Genomic DNA, 16570 nt, shown 5'->3' with positions numbered 1-16570 from the left:
CAATAGTCCATCATGTTAGCCGACTGACTGTTTCCATAGGACATGATTGGCTGCATACCAGAATCTATGTACCTGTTGATCCCAGGAAGTGCTGGGCCATTTGCTGGATGTCTCCGACTCCAGGCAGTCCAGCAATATCTAATCAGAGACTGTCCTAGTCATCCGATGGTATTGACATTCAGGGGCTGTGAAACAAAAATTGGGAAATGGGAGTAAAAGTAATTTGTTGTATGCTAATTGCGTAAAAGTTTGACCTGTGTGGACTACACAATAAAAATAACATTTTCTAAAAAACGTAGGCAATCTGTTTAACAGAATATTGAACACTAAATTCCAGTTTTTACCTACCTCATTAACATGAAGCATGAAATCAAGCAACTCTAATTGGATTTTGAATCTGGCTGTCAATCTGTCTGTCTGTCTGTCATTTATTTATAGAGATACAATTGTTTTCAAGTGGTATTTTTATACAGGGTCCGGGGAATGGTGTGGGGCAAGAAAAGTCTATGCATAAAACATATATATGCACCTGCTGTACTGCAGTAAATGTTTACTTTTCATTTCATTCATTCAGCTGTTGCACAAGCTCACAGCCAGAGCTCTAATTAGAGATTTTGAGGAAGGATTGCTGCATGAAGACGATGATAAACAAGAGGTTTGTATACCGAGGCTGTTGGTCAATATGAGTGATAGCACAGAACATACATTAAACTGTATTATCTGCTAGATTGTAATTGTTCACTTCAAGCAATATGAGTGACTGGCTGAGGAAGATAAAAGATTTACAAAAGTCAGAATTCAATGTGAATGCACTGTCAATTTCAAATATTACGCTAAATCACAAAGGCGCACACCCAAAAGAAAAATATAACACCTTTATTATATATATTCAGTACATACTATGTATTCGTTAAAGCTAAATCAATCAGGAAGACAATATTGGACTATAACCAAAAAGAAAAAAAATAATGTGTAGCGGACCGAAAAAAAATCAATATACAACAAAAGATAACACAAATGAACGACTAAGAATAAATACGCAAAAAGAAAAAAATTATTGAGAAAATTGTATTAACACTATATTACCAGTATACAAATAAATTAATACAAACCAAACAAATGAGTAAATTCAAACTAGAATATAAGAATATGTAGTTCAGAGAAGAGGGAGAAACTATAGGTCCCAGAAAAAAAGAACAAGCCCCAACGTTTCGGCCAAAGCCTTTGTCAAGGAGCCTCCTTGACGAAGGCATTACACCAAAACATTGGGGCTATAGTATTTCCCTCTTCTCTGAACTACATATTCTTATATTCTTTTTTTTTTTATTTACTCTTTTGTTTGATATGGGTTATGTTATTTGTGTTAACATGTTTTTTGAAGTTATTTTTTCTTTTTGCTTATTCATTCTTATTCTTTTGTTTGTCTTATCATCTTTTTGTACAATTATTGTTTTGGTCTACTATGCATTAGTATGCCAAGTGATTTAACACCAATTTTTTTTTCTTCTTGGAGATAGTCCAATATTGTCTTCCTGATTTATTTAGGTTCAATAAATAGAAGGTTCTGAATATATGTAATAAAGGTGTTATTTTTGTCTTTTGTGTGTGTTCCTTTGGGATTTAGATTTTTTAGATTTACTTTTGGACTCTGGGAGGATAGAGTTATTTTCTTATAGCATCGATTAGCATTCATTTTACTAGAGTGCTATCCAGTTTGTGTTATTTTTGTATTTAATTAAACTTTAAAGCCAGAGTAGCCAATCTGAAAGCATAGCTAGATTTTTCCAGTTCAGCTATTTTAACCTTAAAGCTGAAATTCACTTTGAATACTCAATTTAGTAAATAGCCATGTTAGTTCAAAACAGATGAACCATGCAATGGTGTTAATACAAATAGTCATAAAGTTATTACATATAAAACCCTCCACCATCACTGTCAACCAATTCATTTTTCCAGATACAAAGAAATTCACATTGGTAATAAGGAAGTGTTAAATCCATATTATTGATGCGGCCATACTGGGGGACAGTCCCTTGATACAGAGGGTAGCCCCTAGTTTATTGTAAGCCATTCCTAAATGATTTGATATTAAACCAGGGGATGGTTTCAGGGCACTCAAAGCAACACAAACAATACAGCAAGCTATTAATTTCAAATTGTAACCCTACGATTCTCAATTTTTTTTTGTACAGATGGAAAAGGAGATGAGCAAGAGGAGAATTATTGAGCTCAGCAAGGAATATTCCATTTTAACTCAATTTACAAGTTTTGTTGCAGTGGAAAAACGGGTATGTCTTTCTTAGCCACAATTTCATGTATAAAGCATGTAGGCTGAATTTCTTACATTCTTAGATCAACCACCAAAACGACTGTTAAAAAACAACTTTTTGTTTGTTTGTGTAAAATCATAGCACAGAGAATAGAATACAAGAGAGTTACACTGTTTATTCTATGATATAATAAATTGTCAAGAAGATGGACCAAATTACAAATAACATTGTTGGTATGAAAGGTGTCAGACTAGCTGCATCACTTAAAGCTGTGTGTCTGCTAGGGATGTGCATGGGCAAAAAATTTGGTTCGGTTTGGACTTCCGAAATTTGGGAATTCGGCAGTTCCCTAACCCTACCCCACCCCTAACCTTACCCCTACCGCTAACCCCACTCCTACCTTTAACCATACCCCTAACTCCTAACCCCACCCCTAACCCTACCCCTAAACCCCACCCCTAACCCTACCCCAGCCCTACCCTTAACCCCACCCTAACCCAACCCTAGCCACATAACCCTACTCCAACCCTAACCCTATCCCTAACCCCAACCTAGTAGGGGTAAGGTTAGATTCCTGTCATCATTCCCTTAATTTTCCCTTCCTCTCCTGTTTTGCCACTTTTCAGTAATCCAAAGCACTTTGGCACTTCCGAAATTCGGTTCGGCACTTCCGCAATTCGGGACTTCGGCAATGTCTGAATTGCCAAAATTCGTCTGAATTTAAATTCGGACCAAAATGAATTGCACATGTCTAGTGTCTGCATACTCCACATTCTACTCACATAAGCAGTAAAACAAATACATAACATAATTTGAGATGTGCCACTTGTGTTTTATTCATCACTGTGTGTTTATGCTTGAAGTAGTTTACAGCTCCATAATTTGTTCCAAATACACTGCAGAGTCACAGCAATGTTCTTTATAATAATATACAGGGAGTGCAGAATTATTAGGCAAATGAGTATTTTGACCACATCATCCTCTTTATGCATGTTGTCTTACTCCAAGCTGTATAGGCTTGAAAGCCTACTACCAATTAAGCATATTAGGTGATGTGCATCTCTGTAATGAGAAGGGGTGTGGTCTAATGACATCAACACCCTATATCAGGTGTGCATAATTATTAGGCAACTTCCTTTCCTTTGGCAAAATGGGTCAAAAGAAGGACTTGACAGGCTCAGAAAAGTCAAAAATAGTGAGATATCTTGCAGAGGGATGCAGCACTCTTAAAATTGCAAAGCTTCTGAAGCGTGATCATCGAAAAATCAAGCGTTTCATTCAAAATAGTCAACAGGGTCGCAAGAAGCGTGTGGAGAAACCAAGGCGCAAAATAACTGTCCATGAACTGAGAAAAGTCAAGCGTGCAGCTGCCAAGATGCCACGTGCCACCAGTTTGGCCATATTTCAGAGCTGCAACATCACTGGAGTGCCCAAAAGCACAAGGTGTGCAATACTCAGAGACATGGCCAAGGTAAGAAAGGCTGAAAGACGACCACCACTGAACAAGACACACAAGCTGAAACGTCAAGACTGGGCCAAGAAATATCTCAAGACTGATTTTTCTAAGGTTTTATGGACTGATGAAATGAGAGTGAGTCTTGATGGGCCAGATGGATGGATTGGTAAAGGGCAGAGAGCTCCAGTCCGACTCAGACGCCAGCAAGGTGGAGGTGGAGTACTGGTTTGGGCTGGTATCATCAAAGATGAGCTTGTGGGGCCTTTTCGGGTTGAGGATGGAGTCAAGCTCAACTCCCAGTCCTACTGCCAGTTTCTGGAAGACACCTTCTTCAAGCAGTGGTACAGGAAGAAGTCTGCATCCTTCAAGAAAAACATGATTTTCATGCAGGACAATGCTCCATCACACGCGTCCAAGTACTCCACAGCGTGGCTGGCAAGAAAGGGTATAAAAGAAGAAAATCTAATGACATGGCCTCCTTGTTCACCTGATCTGAACCCCATTGAGAACCTGTGGTCCATCATCAAATGTGAGATTTACAAGGAGGGAAAACAGTACACCTCTCTGAACAGTGTCTGGGAGGCTGTGGTTGCTGCTGCACGCAATGTTGATGGTGAACAGATCAAAACACTGACAGAATCCATGGATGGCAGGCTTTTGAGTGTCCTTGCAAAGAAAGGTGGCTATATTGGTCACTGATTTGTTTTTGTTATGTTTTTGAATGTCAGAAATGTATATTTGTGAATGTTGAGATGTTATATTGGTTTCACTGGTAAAAATAAATAATTGAAATGGGTATATATTTGTTTTTTGTTAAGTTGCGTAATAATTATGCACAGTAATAGTCACCTGCACACACAGATATCCCCCTAAAATAGCTATAACTAAAAACAAACTAAAAACTACTTCCAAAAATATTCAGCTTTGATATTAATGAGTTTTTTGGGTTCATTGAGAACATGGTTGTTGTTCAATAATAAAATTAATCCTCAAAAATACAACTTGCCTAATAATTCTGCACTCCCTGTAGTGTTCTATGTTAGTTTGCAGCTTTTAGTGGATTTTGTTTAATGTGTCTTGTTGCACATGGGTAAAATACAATTATTAATCGTTATTTATACTTTTAGGAAGCTGATGAAAGCCAACAAGATATTGAACCAGATATTATGGAAATAATATGTGCAGAAGATGTGGATATCTTGCCATATATGACGTGGGAGGATGATGCACCTACAGTGAGTACAAATGTGTCTGTGTCTCTAAAGTACAACAAAAACCTCAGCATATAGCAATAGAGTATAGTGGTGGTTTATTGGCCATCAAACTTTACCTGACAACATTGAGACATAATAAGGATCTTAATTGAGTGCCCTATACCTATTACTTGCATTTGTGTCCTTAATTAGTTAGCCTAAATTGGAATTACTGACCTCTTGGAACTTTTTCTTTTTGACAGTCAGAACATTCTAACAACTTTCACAATATTTAGTCACAAAATATGTAACAATAGGAAGATTGAGCTACAGAAAGGTCATCATACTCACTGCTGCCTCGTGTACCATATGCTAAAATCCTTAAGTAGCCGGGAGATACTATGTGGGAGCCTGAGTAGACACAATAGTTGTGGGAGGGGCTTGATTTCCTTTAAAAGGGCTGCCAACCCCCTCCTACCTTACCGTGGATAGTTTGGCGAGTCACCCCTCCCACCGCTCCCTCTATTCATATCACCTTCTAAGGTGGGCCCACTTTTATTACAGGCCTACTGCTCTGTCGGTTCCGGCACACCACAACCGACTGTTGTCATTTGAATATGTCTATTGGTTATAATATGCTATGTTACACTATCATCACGGCTTGATTGCCCCGACTACAAATATATATATTTTGATTTTTTTTATATACGGTATATTTTTTTCCCCCACCTATTCCCTACTTGATCTGTGAACCAAATGATGGAACCGTATGTCTGTCAGTGAACTGAAAAATATATTCATAATGTTTATATTGACAAGATTCAGCTGAACAGAAGATGAGTGTCAGACATCCTGAACAAAATTTCAGTTTGAGGAAAAATTATTCAGCTGGATAAACCAATCCCACCATTCAGAAGTCTTTTGAAAATATTTCCCCTCGTATAGTAAAGGACCAATCAAAACGTTGCTATTGCCTGGCAGCAGCTCCAATAGCCCCTGGACATGCCTTCTCTCTCTGGTCCTGCCACTTTTATTGGGGCTGCCGTCCTTTTAAATATTCGACCTGAATGTGTGTCCCCATTCTGCCTGTTTTTCTGTTAGGGAAATAATAAGATTATAATGCTTTGCTTTTACTTTTAGGAAACTGAAAGTCGAGAAGAAACTGACAGCACTCATGTGAGTACACCACCATGTTTTACATAATAATAATTAAATGTTGATGAAAGTTATGGAACTGTTGGTCTTCCCCAGTGTGAATATAATCAGTTGGTGTCTTGAATAATTGGGTGAAGAAGACTAACTACAAATAATAATTGTACTGATACATAGTTTTGCTAAACACATCTCACCAGCATACTCTACATCTCACCAGCATACTCTGCATCTCACCAGCATACTCTACATCTCACCAGCATACTCTACATCTCACCAGCATACTCTACATCTCACCAGCATACTCTGCATCTCACCAGCATACTCTGCATCTCACCAGCATACTCTACATCTCACCAGCATACTCTACATCTCACCAGCATACTCTACATCTCACCAGCATACTCTACATCTCACCAGCATACTCTACATCTCACCAGCATACTCTACATCTCACCAGCATACTCTGCATCTCACCAGCATACTCTGCATCTCACCAGCATACTCTACATCAGGCATAGGCAACCTTCGGCACTCCAGATGTTTTGGACTACACCTCCCATGATGCTTTGCCAGCATTGTGGGTGTAAGAGCATTGTGGGGGATATAGTCCACAACATCTGGAATGCCGAAGGTTGCCTATCCCTGCTCTACATCATCTTACAAAAAAGGACAGTCAGATATCCTACAGTGCATAAAGGATTTGTAACAGAGAACCATTGAATATCTAAGGATGTATTGTTGTTGCTTCAAAGAGGCTAAAATAAACTGGTGCATGGTCTTTCTTAAATATGTAGCATTAAAAAGGTGATGTAATGCCTTAACTATGGTATCCTCTTACTTCCTGGTTCCACGGAGCCTAGCCACACCCCTGTATGACACGGTCTGCCTATTTAATCTGACTGCACCAGCTGATCAGGGCTGGATTATTGAACTACGTTCCTTACTCACAACCCGGCTACAACTTCGTTGTGAAAGCCTCTGCTACCAGACCGGACTGAAAGACTCTGCAAAGTTCCCTTCACCTCTCCTCATCCACGACTAAAGATTAAACACTCTTCATCCGCCTCTGAGGAGATCTCGGGAACCAGTGTTCTATGTGCCGGAAGCTAAGTAAAACCAATGTGATAAGAGTTGCATCTAAAAGCTGTTATTACCTGTCTCCAAAGTCCTTCGGTAAAAACAATCCCGTTACAGCTAACTTCAACTCATACTGCATATCAGTTATCTGCATCAGTCTTGCTTCAGTTAAAGTATGGAACAGCTATTGTAATTACTTATCACCTAAACCGTTAACTCTACTAAGAGACTCCTTATTGATTTAGTGTCTGCAATTTACTATCGTTTACTCCTTAAAGCTACAGTGCCTGTAATTGTGGACTTCAGTTATCGTTTACTACTTAAAGCTACAGTGCCTGTAATTGTGGACTTCAGTTATCGTTTACTACTTAAAGCTACAGTACCTGTAAATTGGAATTAAAGTCTTTACCTTTTACTTTCTTTAATAAATATTCAAACTATACGAAATCTGCAGTTGTGTTCCTTCATAACAAATGTTTAGACGTGACAGAATAATCCAGCCATTGTAATGGATCCAGCAGATTTCGATTCTACTATAGCTACGCTGAATCAAAGAGTTAATGCACTAGCCCAAAGTGTGCAAGACCTGCAAGTTACTAATGAAAGACTTCTCACTTATATCAGAGATTTACAAACTCATACTCCTCATACTACTCTGCACTCGGCTAGTGATCCTGCTGTGTGTAACCCTGAAAAGTTCTATGGAGATCGTTCCAGATACAGGGAGTTCCTCAACTCTTGCAAACTTTTAATTGCTTTGAAACCTAGATCCTATCCTACAGAAAGAACTAAAGTTTGTTCGGTTATTTCCTTTCTAAGAGGTGAACCTATGTCATGGGCTCATTCCTTTCTGGAAAACGATGACCCCATTTTAGATTCACTAGATGAATTTTTTGAAGCCATGTCACTTCTCTATGAAGATCCTAACAAACAAGCTACAGCTGATTTAACAATCAGAACACTACAGCAAAGAAATAGACCCGTTGAAGATTACATTGCTGAATTCAAAAGATGGGCTATAGAAACGCAATGGAATGACATCACATTGCGCAACCAGTTTCGAATTGGTTTATCGGAAGCTGTAAAAGATGAATTATCTAGAACAGAACTCCCTACTAATTTGAACGCTCTAATTCGCCTATCAATCAGCATTGACAGAAGATTAAGAGAAAGAAAGGCCGAAAAAGCCCTTTCACATTCAAAAGACCGCAAACCTTTCACTCCCTCAAAAGCTCCAGATAAGACTTCCATACCAAGTGAACCTATGGAAATAGGGGCTCCAAAGCCTCCTGACAACCCATCTGAACCAATCGAACCTATGGAAATAGGGATAATAAGAAGTCCCCTCACTCCTGAAGAGAAAAATCGAAGACGTCAATTAAACCTATGCATGTATTGTGCCTCTCAAGTTCATTTAGTCTCTGATTGTCCTTCATTGAAACGGATAAAAGGCAGAAGGCAGTCTCATGCCTCTTCCATCCTAAGTGTACTTCCCTCTACAGCAAATACTCAAATGTCCCCTATCGTTCTTGTATTACAGTGGGACAATAAAAGAATTATAACCAAGGCTGTTATCGATTCCGGTGCAAATGGAGTATTCATCGACTCAGCCTTTGTAACAAAGAATAAAATTCCTTGTGTTCGTAAAAGAACTTCTGTACCTGTTAAAGTGATTGACGGGTCCCTCATCTCATCGGGACCAATACTTCATGAATCCATCCCTCTAAAAGTAACCATCAATCATACTCATACGGAAAGTCTTATATTTGATGTCATCTCATCACCATTTTTTCCTATTATATTAGGGATCAACTGGTTAAGGAACCACAACCCTCAAATCTCATGGTTTCCCTTCTCTCTTGCATTTGATTCTGATTATTGCAAGAAAACATGCTTGCAACGTATTCCAATTCTCCAGTCTACGAAAGAACCAGCTAAAACCTCATGTTGTTCTGACACCGAACTGGAGTCTCCTCCTCCTACAGTCATTGGAATCCTATCTTCTCTTATCGACGACGTTAAAGGTCTCAGTGAAGACGCTCTTGAACTTCCTAAATCAAGTAAATTATCCAAGAAAAACGGTCTCTACTATTTTAAAGACCGGATTTATGTACCTCCCTCTTTCAGAATTAAAGTACTTGAAATTATTCATGATTCTCCTCTGGCAGGTCATCCAGGTATGAAAAAGACCCTTGAATTGTCTAAAAGATACTATTGGTGGCCTCGTCAAGACCAAACTATTGAATCTTATGTCAATTCCTGTTCTGTATGCCAAAGATCCAAACATGTGTCCTTGCTAAAGCCTTATCATCCTGACCCTTTCCAAAGAAATGTCACTACTTCTCCTGATCCCATATTGGTCCAGGGTGAAGAAGAATACGAAATTCAAAGTATACTGGATTCAAGGATCCATCGTGGCTCCTTACAATACCTCATCAGATGGAAAGGATATGGTGTTGATGAAGATACATGGGAAAACTCCTCTGTTGTTCATGCTAATAAATTGATTTCCAAATTTCACAAGCATAACCCTTCTAAGCCAAATTAATAGCACCCAGAGGTTGCTCATTAGAGAGGGGGTACTGTAATGCCTTAACTATGGTATCCTCTTACTTCCTGGTTCCACGGAGCCTAGCCACACCCCTGTATGACACGGTCTGCCTATTTAATCTGACTGCACCAGCTGATCAGGGCTGGATTATTGAACTACGTTCCTTACTCACAACCCGGCTACAACTTCGTTGTGAAAGCCTCTGCTACCAGACCGGACTGAAAGACTCTGCAAAGTTCCCTTCACCTCTCCTCATCCACGACTAAAGATTAAACACTCTTCATCCGCCTCTGAGGAGATCTCGGGAACCAGTGTTCTATGTGCCGGAAGCTAAGTAAAACCAATGTGATAAGAGTTGCATCTAAAAGCTGTTATTACCTGTCTCCAAAGTCCTTCGGTAAAAACAATCCCGTTACAGCTAACTTCAACTCATACTGCATATCAGTTATCTGCATCAGTCTTGCTTCAGTTAAAGTATGGAACAGCTATTGTAATTACTTATCACCTAAACCGTTAACTCTACTAAGAGACTCCTTATTGATTCAGTGTCTGCAATTTACTATCGTTTACTCCTTAAAGCTACAGTGCCTGTAATTGTGGACTTCAGTTATCGTTTACTACTTAAAGCTACAGTGCCTGTAATTGTGGACTTCAGTTATCGTTTACTACTTAAAGCTACAGTACCTGTAAATTGGAATTAAAGTCTTTACCTTTTACTTTCTTTAATAAATATTCAAACTATACGAAATCTGCAGTTGTGTTCCTTCATAACAAATGTTTAGACGTGACAGGTGATCAGATCAGTGTGTGAATCTAACAGAGCATATTTCCATAAACAGAGAGGAAAAAGTTGAAAGGTTTAGAGTGTAAGCATGGGTAGGATTATGACGAGAAGACGAGAAGGAGGAAGTTGGTTCAAATGTGTTTGAAGGGGTGACTTTGAGCATAAATATTAGTCTGTTTGTGGTAGCTAAATGTTAAGGTCATTTATGGCTAAAGTGACACTTCAAGTAACAAGTTTTTTTTTTACATTTCTTTTTTTGTCAATCATTATTTTATGAAGGTTTTGAGAAAACATAGGCTAAATAGACATTTGAGTAAAGCATGTTGCGGTATAAGAGTGATATCTCACAAGTTGAATTATTTTTTATATAGTAACAAAAATATTAGTGCTACATAGTACTGAGATGATAGCATACTACAAAAACAAAACTGACATGTATAGACAACTCTTCTCATAAGATAGAGATACGGGTGTGTTTAGCACAATCCTGAAACAAGGCAAATTTTGTATAATGGAGCCATTTATGGAGACCATGAGTGCCCTCACAAGCCCAGGCCTGTCTTGGAGGTAGTATCTGATGATGAGTTAGTGTTCCAGTCAACAGTCCCAGATAGGTCTCCTTAAAATTCTCTCTCTGCACCTTCTTGCCAGTATGGTTTTCCCGGGTTCTGCTGAGGGTTGCTGAGTGGAGGCTGCCACTTTTTGGGAGGTCTCGCGTCTGATTGCAGTCCTCATGGGAGTTTTCCTTGAAACTTTTGTGGCTGCTGTATGCAAGGCTACAGGCAGGCGTAATGGAGATCACTGCTTGGTGCCCCAAGGCATTCCCTCTATACAAACTTCACCCAGAATTGGGCACAAATCATACACCTTCAGGCTTTCTACAAAAGTTCTCTGGGATCTCCCACTCCTTTCTGACTCAGAAGCGGTCAGGATCAGCGCGGAACCTAAACGTGCAGACTATAACACAATACATAGACAAGCCATGTCTATTAGAGTCGCTGGACCAACGGTAGAGGAGACAAAGAGGATGTCAAGGAGAGGAGAGATATGGATAAACTTTTCAGTAACATTATACCATTAAACTTTAGTATCATTTGTAAAGATTGTTTTTTTTTTCCTCTTTCTTTTTGGGATATAATTTCATATTTTACTACTGGGTAAAAATTAACTCCTTTTAATTGTTTTAGTAGTTTATTTTGTTATTAATTAATTCATTTATATATTTTTTTTACCAATTATTTGATCTACATTAGTTGTTTATATATAAAAAGCCCTAAATCTTAAATCCACACCCCGTATTCGGCTATGAATAATAATCATTGTAACGGACCGTTTCGCCCACAAGAGGATAAAAAACGTTTAGGCGATAATCCCCTTCCAGATCGACAAGCAGCTACTGCAAGCACCAATCTCCCGAACTGCAAACTGTACGAATCTTCCAACTCCCGAACTGGAAACACACGAACCCTGTAATAGCTGAACAGGAAAAGCATCCAATCCGCTTACACTCCTGGCAGTCAGCATACAATCCAATTCCCCCAATAACGAGACGACACTTCGTTTTGAGGGTCAAGCAGAATCTGAGGTGCTGGCACACCCAGCCTGGTTTTTATTGCAGTTGTTACAAATACAGGTCCGCCCACAGGGAGGTATAAAACAACCACTCACACATCAGTTACATCCCACATATTCCCTCCCCTTATCCTGAGAGGAAACTCAATTATACATACAGTTAAAACATACTTTCTACCCAACTTTCATAACTCTAAAACCATACATCACATTCACATAAAAATACATATCCACGGGGGGCGGGGCCTGACCGCCGGGCTAACTGGTCGCATCAAGAGACAGCTCCGAGTGAGAACCTGCTAAAAATATCGCAAATCGACTTTTAATAGGGCACCTCAAAGATTCTGAACCCCAGAGAGTGTTGGTGAACAACGGAGCTACGCCCTGCAGAACTCTCACATGCAGCCAAGAAACCGGACCGCTAAAACAACCTGCGGCCTACCAGTGGGGGCGAGCATGGGAGAGGCGGCCAATCTCCCTGCTGGCTGGCAGACACGCTGCGGTGGCTGGAAACCCCGTATCCCCCCCCCAGCCGGTGGGGGTTATCCCGGCATACTCAGACGGGCTATGCCTCAAAGCTATGGGACACATCAAGCTACTCACCCGTGCTTGAGGCCAGCGCTCAAAGCGGAAACTGAGACCAAAATGGCGGCTGCCGGATCGGACATCTCAGCACGAGGCCCGCAGGGGACGCTTGAGGAGCGGCTAGAGGCTATATTCAGCGCATTTTGGCAGAGGCTGCGGGACAGAGGGGAACAAAGACCACAGAACCTCCTTCCCTCCCGGCAAGAAAAAAGCGGGGTACCTCTAATATCCCCAGGGAAGCCGGGGAGAGAGAGGACTCACTTAACAGGTCCCACACCGCCCAGAGTCCACCACAGCCTCCCTGGACGGAGGGCCCAGAAGGGGAAGACCCCGGCGCTAAACCCGCATACTCGTAAGGCGACACCTCAACCCAAAGCGATGACCCGTAACCAAGCCCTGGGAAACAGAAATTTTACCGCCAAGCACGATGCCCCTGCCATGGTGTCAGTCCCACACTCACCCTACATCCATCCTGCACTGCTGAGGCCCAGGGGAACACAGTGGGGAATTAAGCGACAGGTCTCTGAGCGGAATCCTGCAACGACAGACATCAGCCCCAGGCTACACAAACATAGCAGACGACCCCATCTTGGATCAGCAAGCACTATTGGACTGCGCTCAGATACCTACCCCAAAGGCATTGATGCCACCAACTCCAGTGGCCCAGCTAACCTGCCACCACTGCCAAGTGAACACCGACCACCACACAGACAGGGCATTGGATGAACGCAAGAAACCCCGGACTGTCTCAAGGCACAGGCACTGATGGCACTGCAACCCTGGTCTATCCTAGCGGTCACCCGACGTGTTCAGGCTTTCCTGTGAGCCCCTGGCATACCTCTATCTTAGCCTCTGGGACTAACATATGGACACAAATCCTGTTTAATAAGCTGAGCGGCGACATGCAGAGTTCCACATAAGGTGTACCACACATTGAGCAATGTACTAATGTCCATTTATTCCGCATTTGCAGACCATAGATTGCTTTAAGGTACATTGCCCGGTCTAATCATGCACCTAACCTGTCCTGACAAGCAGAACATAAGAAAGGACCTGAGAGGCAATACCATTACATAACACATACAGAATTCGAGTTTGCAGTAATGCTAGCTGATGAGCAAGTGTTAGCCACAAGTTTGTTATTACTTTTATTATTCCCCAGCATGTACTTTACATATCAGCTTAAACATAGCTAACACGGTCATGTGAATATTAAATATCTAGCCTAGCTTACTCACCACAAAACTGCTGGAAACTCCTAACTTAACTCTGTATGTTATTTCACAGTTCAACACTAGCTAGTAACCCAGCGTTTTTTGTTTTTTTTTATACCTAGACCTATGATGCTTTGTAGCACCCGCCTTTTGGCTCTGAAGCGGCTAGTTTATTGTCGAATTATTGCTTACTGACGTGGTTTAAACGTATCATTTCCTTGCTATATACCTAAAAATTGTATCTAGCTTGATCCAACAGGAGGAAAATGAAAAATGTGCAGATTCCAAGTGCCAAATTGAATGTTTGTTGATTACTCTATGCGTGCTTTTGTGGCACTTCGCATATATCTGTATTTAATTTGCACAGAAAAATAAAGAATTAAAAAAAAAAAAAAAAATACATATCCACAATCAATCCATTCAGGGGAACAACATATTAAAAAATGGCATGGATCAGACCAGGGGTTCCAAAGTTAGTAAAGTATCTTTTTAAAACCCCTGCCAGCATGGCTTTCCGGCTCAGACCGGTTTTACAGAGCCCTCTCTCCTGGAGACAATGGAGAAGTAATGCAATTACCTCCCAGGACAGAGACAGACTCCATTGAGCACATGGGGACACAAAGACAGTAAAACACTTTAAAATACATAAAGTCACCTTTTACACATAACACACAGACATTTCATATATCCCCAGATAGCTGGGATCTGAGCGCACAAAACTACCGAATAGCGCGCAGATCCTATTCACACAGTTCAATTGCCAATTGCGAATGGGCTCCATGGCATAGCTATCTGGGTTAACACATTCACATAAAGTCGGGTCCATAGTCCAAAGGCAAGAGGCGGGCAAGCAGCCCCCTCCAAGGACACGTGGCGAGGTCGGTTTCGCCACAATCATTATTGAGCAGGGTCCTCTTCAACCCTTCGTTTCTGTGAGTTTTCTTGTAATTGTCCTATTTATAGTTAAATCCCCCCTCTAATTATATTGTAAAGCGCTACGGAATCTGTTGGCGCTATATAAATCGCAATAATAATAATAATAATAAAAGAAAAGATCCAGCTCAACTACTGTCCTTGGATAGTTTAGCCTTACATTTGCAATTTGGATTTACATTTGGTGCAATTTGGAGTTTAGTAACCAAACCTATGTGTTTGTTTCCCATTAGTGCATGTATACAGGTGTATTTTTGTGCACTGTGCTAGCCTACCTCCTCTATTTTGTGTCCCCCAATTGTATCCCTCTGCCCATTTTCTCATATGTGACCCTCTGCCCATACCCCTAATAGGTGACCCTTTTTCCAACCCCACTTTCTGAATACATTCCCATTTCCCTCTCTGCCCACAAACCCAATATATTTCCCTCTACCTGTTACCCATATTTGTGATCCTCTATCCATACCCCCAGTATGTCCTGTTGCCCATAGCCCAATGCCATGTATCTGTCTCTTTGCCTATATTTCCCGTTTCTGCCTCTCATCCTCCCCCTCCTGCACTGTCTGTTGGGGGCAAAGATATAAAGTAATATTCTTGCTCTCTCTATAAGCCCTCACTGGTTAAGTGATTTGCAGTGGCCCACCTCTTATACAAATAAATATCAACTATCCAAAGTAATATTTGTTTGGTGCCATTTCAGGGGTACCACCATTTTTCCTGGTGCTCTGCCCTGGAGCCATGCCTGACATCTAAATTGATTGTTAAGATTGTGATGTTTTATCTTCTGTTTCAGATGAAATATAATATTCTAAATTGCTCCTTTTACTGTAGGATGAAGAAATGGTTTATGAGTGTATGTCAAGTCCAAGTACGGTAAGCTTAAATGTATTTAGACAGGCTTTTATATGTATATGTTGATTAAACTGCATTGAATATCTATAATTATAGTAGTGAAGTCAGTGGTTTTCTTTTTTTTTTTTTAAATTTGACAATTCTTATTATTTTGTCATTTATCAAGAGTTTAGGGGTACAGAAAGAAGAAAAGGGGAAAGGGAAGGGGGGTTGCATGTACATTATAGACTTTACAGAATCACTTCTGTTAATTACATTCATAACATTGCATATTTATTGTATTACATTTCCATGTAGGTCGGGTAATGGCATAGTTTATCGTATTATGGTGAACATAGAGGTTCAAACAGTTTACAATGCAGTTATCGACAGCATTTACCTATGCGTTTTAGAGTAGTGTGGTTCAGCTTAAGTAGGTTGTAAAGTAGCCTAGATGTTAAACTTGGTTGCTTGTTTTTTTTGTTTGTTTTTTGTTATATGTTAGGTAGTTAGTAACAGCTATCCCTGCTAGTGTAACACAGCTACCTCATGTCCCATAGATTTATTTATGGGCAAGGCCTCCGTGCTCTGGGGGTTTGTTCACGGATTTGCCCATAGGGTGATCCGTGTCTCGGCACGCCTCTCTGTGCCTGTCCCATTTATCCCAAGCTATTTCCCAGTATCTTCTGTATTTTTTATAATTTTTGTTGGGGGGTGTGTTTTGTCGTCTCATTGTGGTTTCAAAGTGGCTGGATTGACTTATGAGGTTTTACACATGGCGATAGGGGGTACTGTTTGCGAGAGCCAGTTCCATGCCAGAGCACCTAAAGCCACTATATTTATATGGAACATAAGATCTGTCTGGTTTAGGTATTGATTCCAGAATATCGAAGAGAACGTAATGCTCCAGTCTGTGGGGCAAGGCCCTTCCTGTGCAGTCTTTGATAAG

The 16570-nt window shown here is 40.5% G+C and overlaps 1 protein-coding gene and 1 long non-coding RNA gene across 2 annotated transcripts in view; both read left to right on the top strand.

Moving 5' to 3' along the window:
* The window catches only part of PARP4 (poly(ADP-ribose) polymerase family member 4), a 142564-nt gene that overhangs the window by 88016 nt on the left and 37978 nt on the right, over positions 1-16570 (top strand). Inside the window, exons 28-32 of the mRNA XM_063429975.1 lie at positions 575-655; positions 2193-2288; positions 4854-4961; positions 6060-6095; positions 15622-15663. Coding sequence (XP_063286045.1) covers positions 575-655; positions 2193-2288; positions 4854-4961; positions 6060-6095; positions 15622-15663 — 363 coding nt within the window. The remainder of the gene's footprint in view (positions 1-574; positions 656-2192; positions 2289-4853; positions 4962-6059; positions 6096-15621; positions 15664-16570) is intronic.
* Positions 6599-10723, top strand: LOC134571583 (uncharacterized). Its single transcript, XR_010085204.1, has 2 exons — positions 6599-6878; positions 10494-10723. It is a non-coding gene; the product is annotated as an uncharacterized LOC134571583 (long non-coding RNA).

This window comes from Pelobates fuscus, chromosome 1 (assembly GCF_036172605.1).
Source record: "Pelobates fuscus isolate aPelFus1 chromosome 1, aPelFus1.pri, whole genome shotgun sequence".
In the NCBI taxonomy this organism is placed as follows: domain Eukaryota; kingdom Metazoa; phylum Chordata; class Amphibia; order Anura; family Pelobatidae; genus Pelobates; species Pelobates fuscus.
The sequence above is the reverse complement of the archived record's forward strand: the minus strand, read 5'-3'. Positions and strand labels throughout refer to the sequence as shown.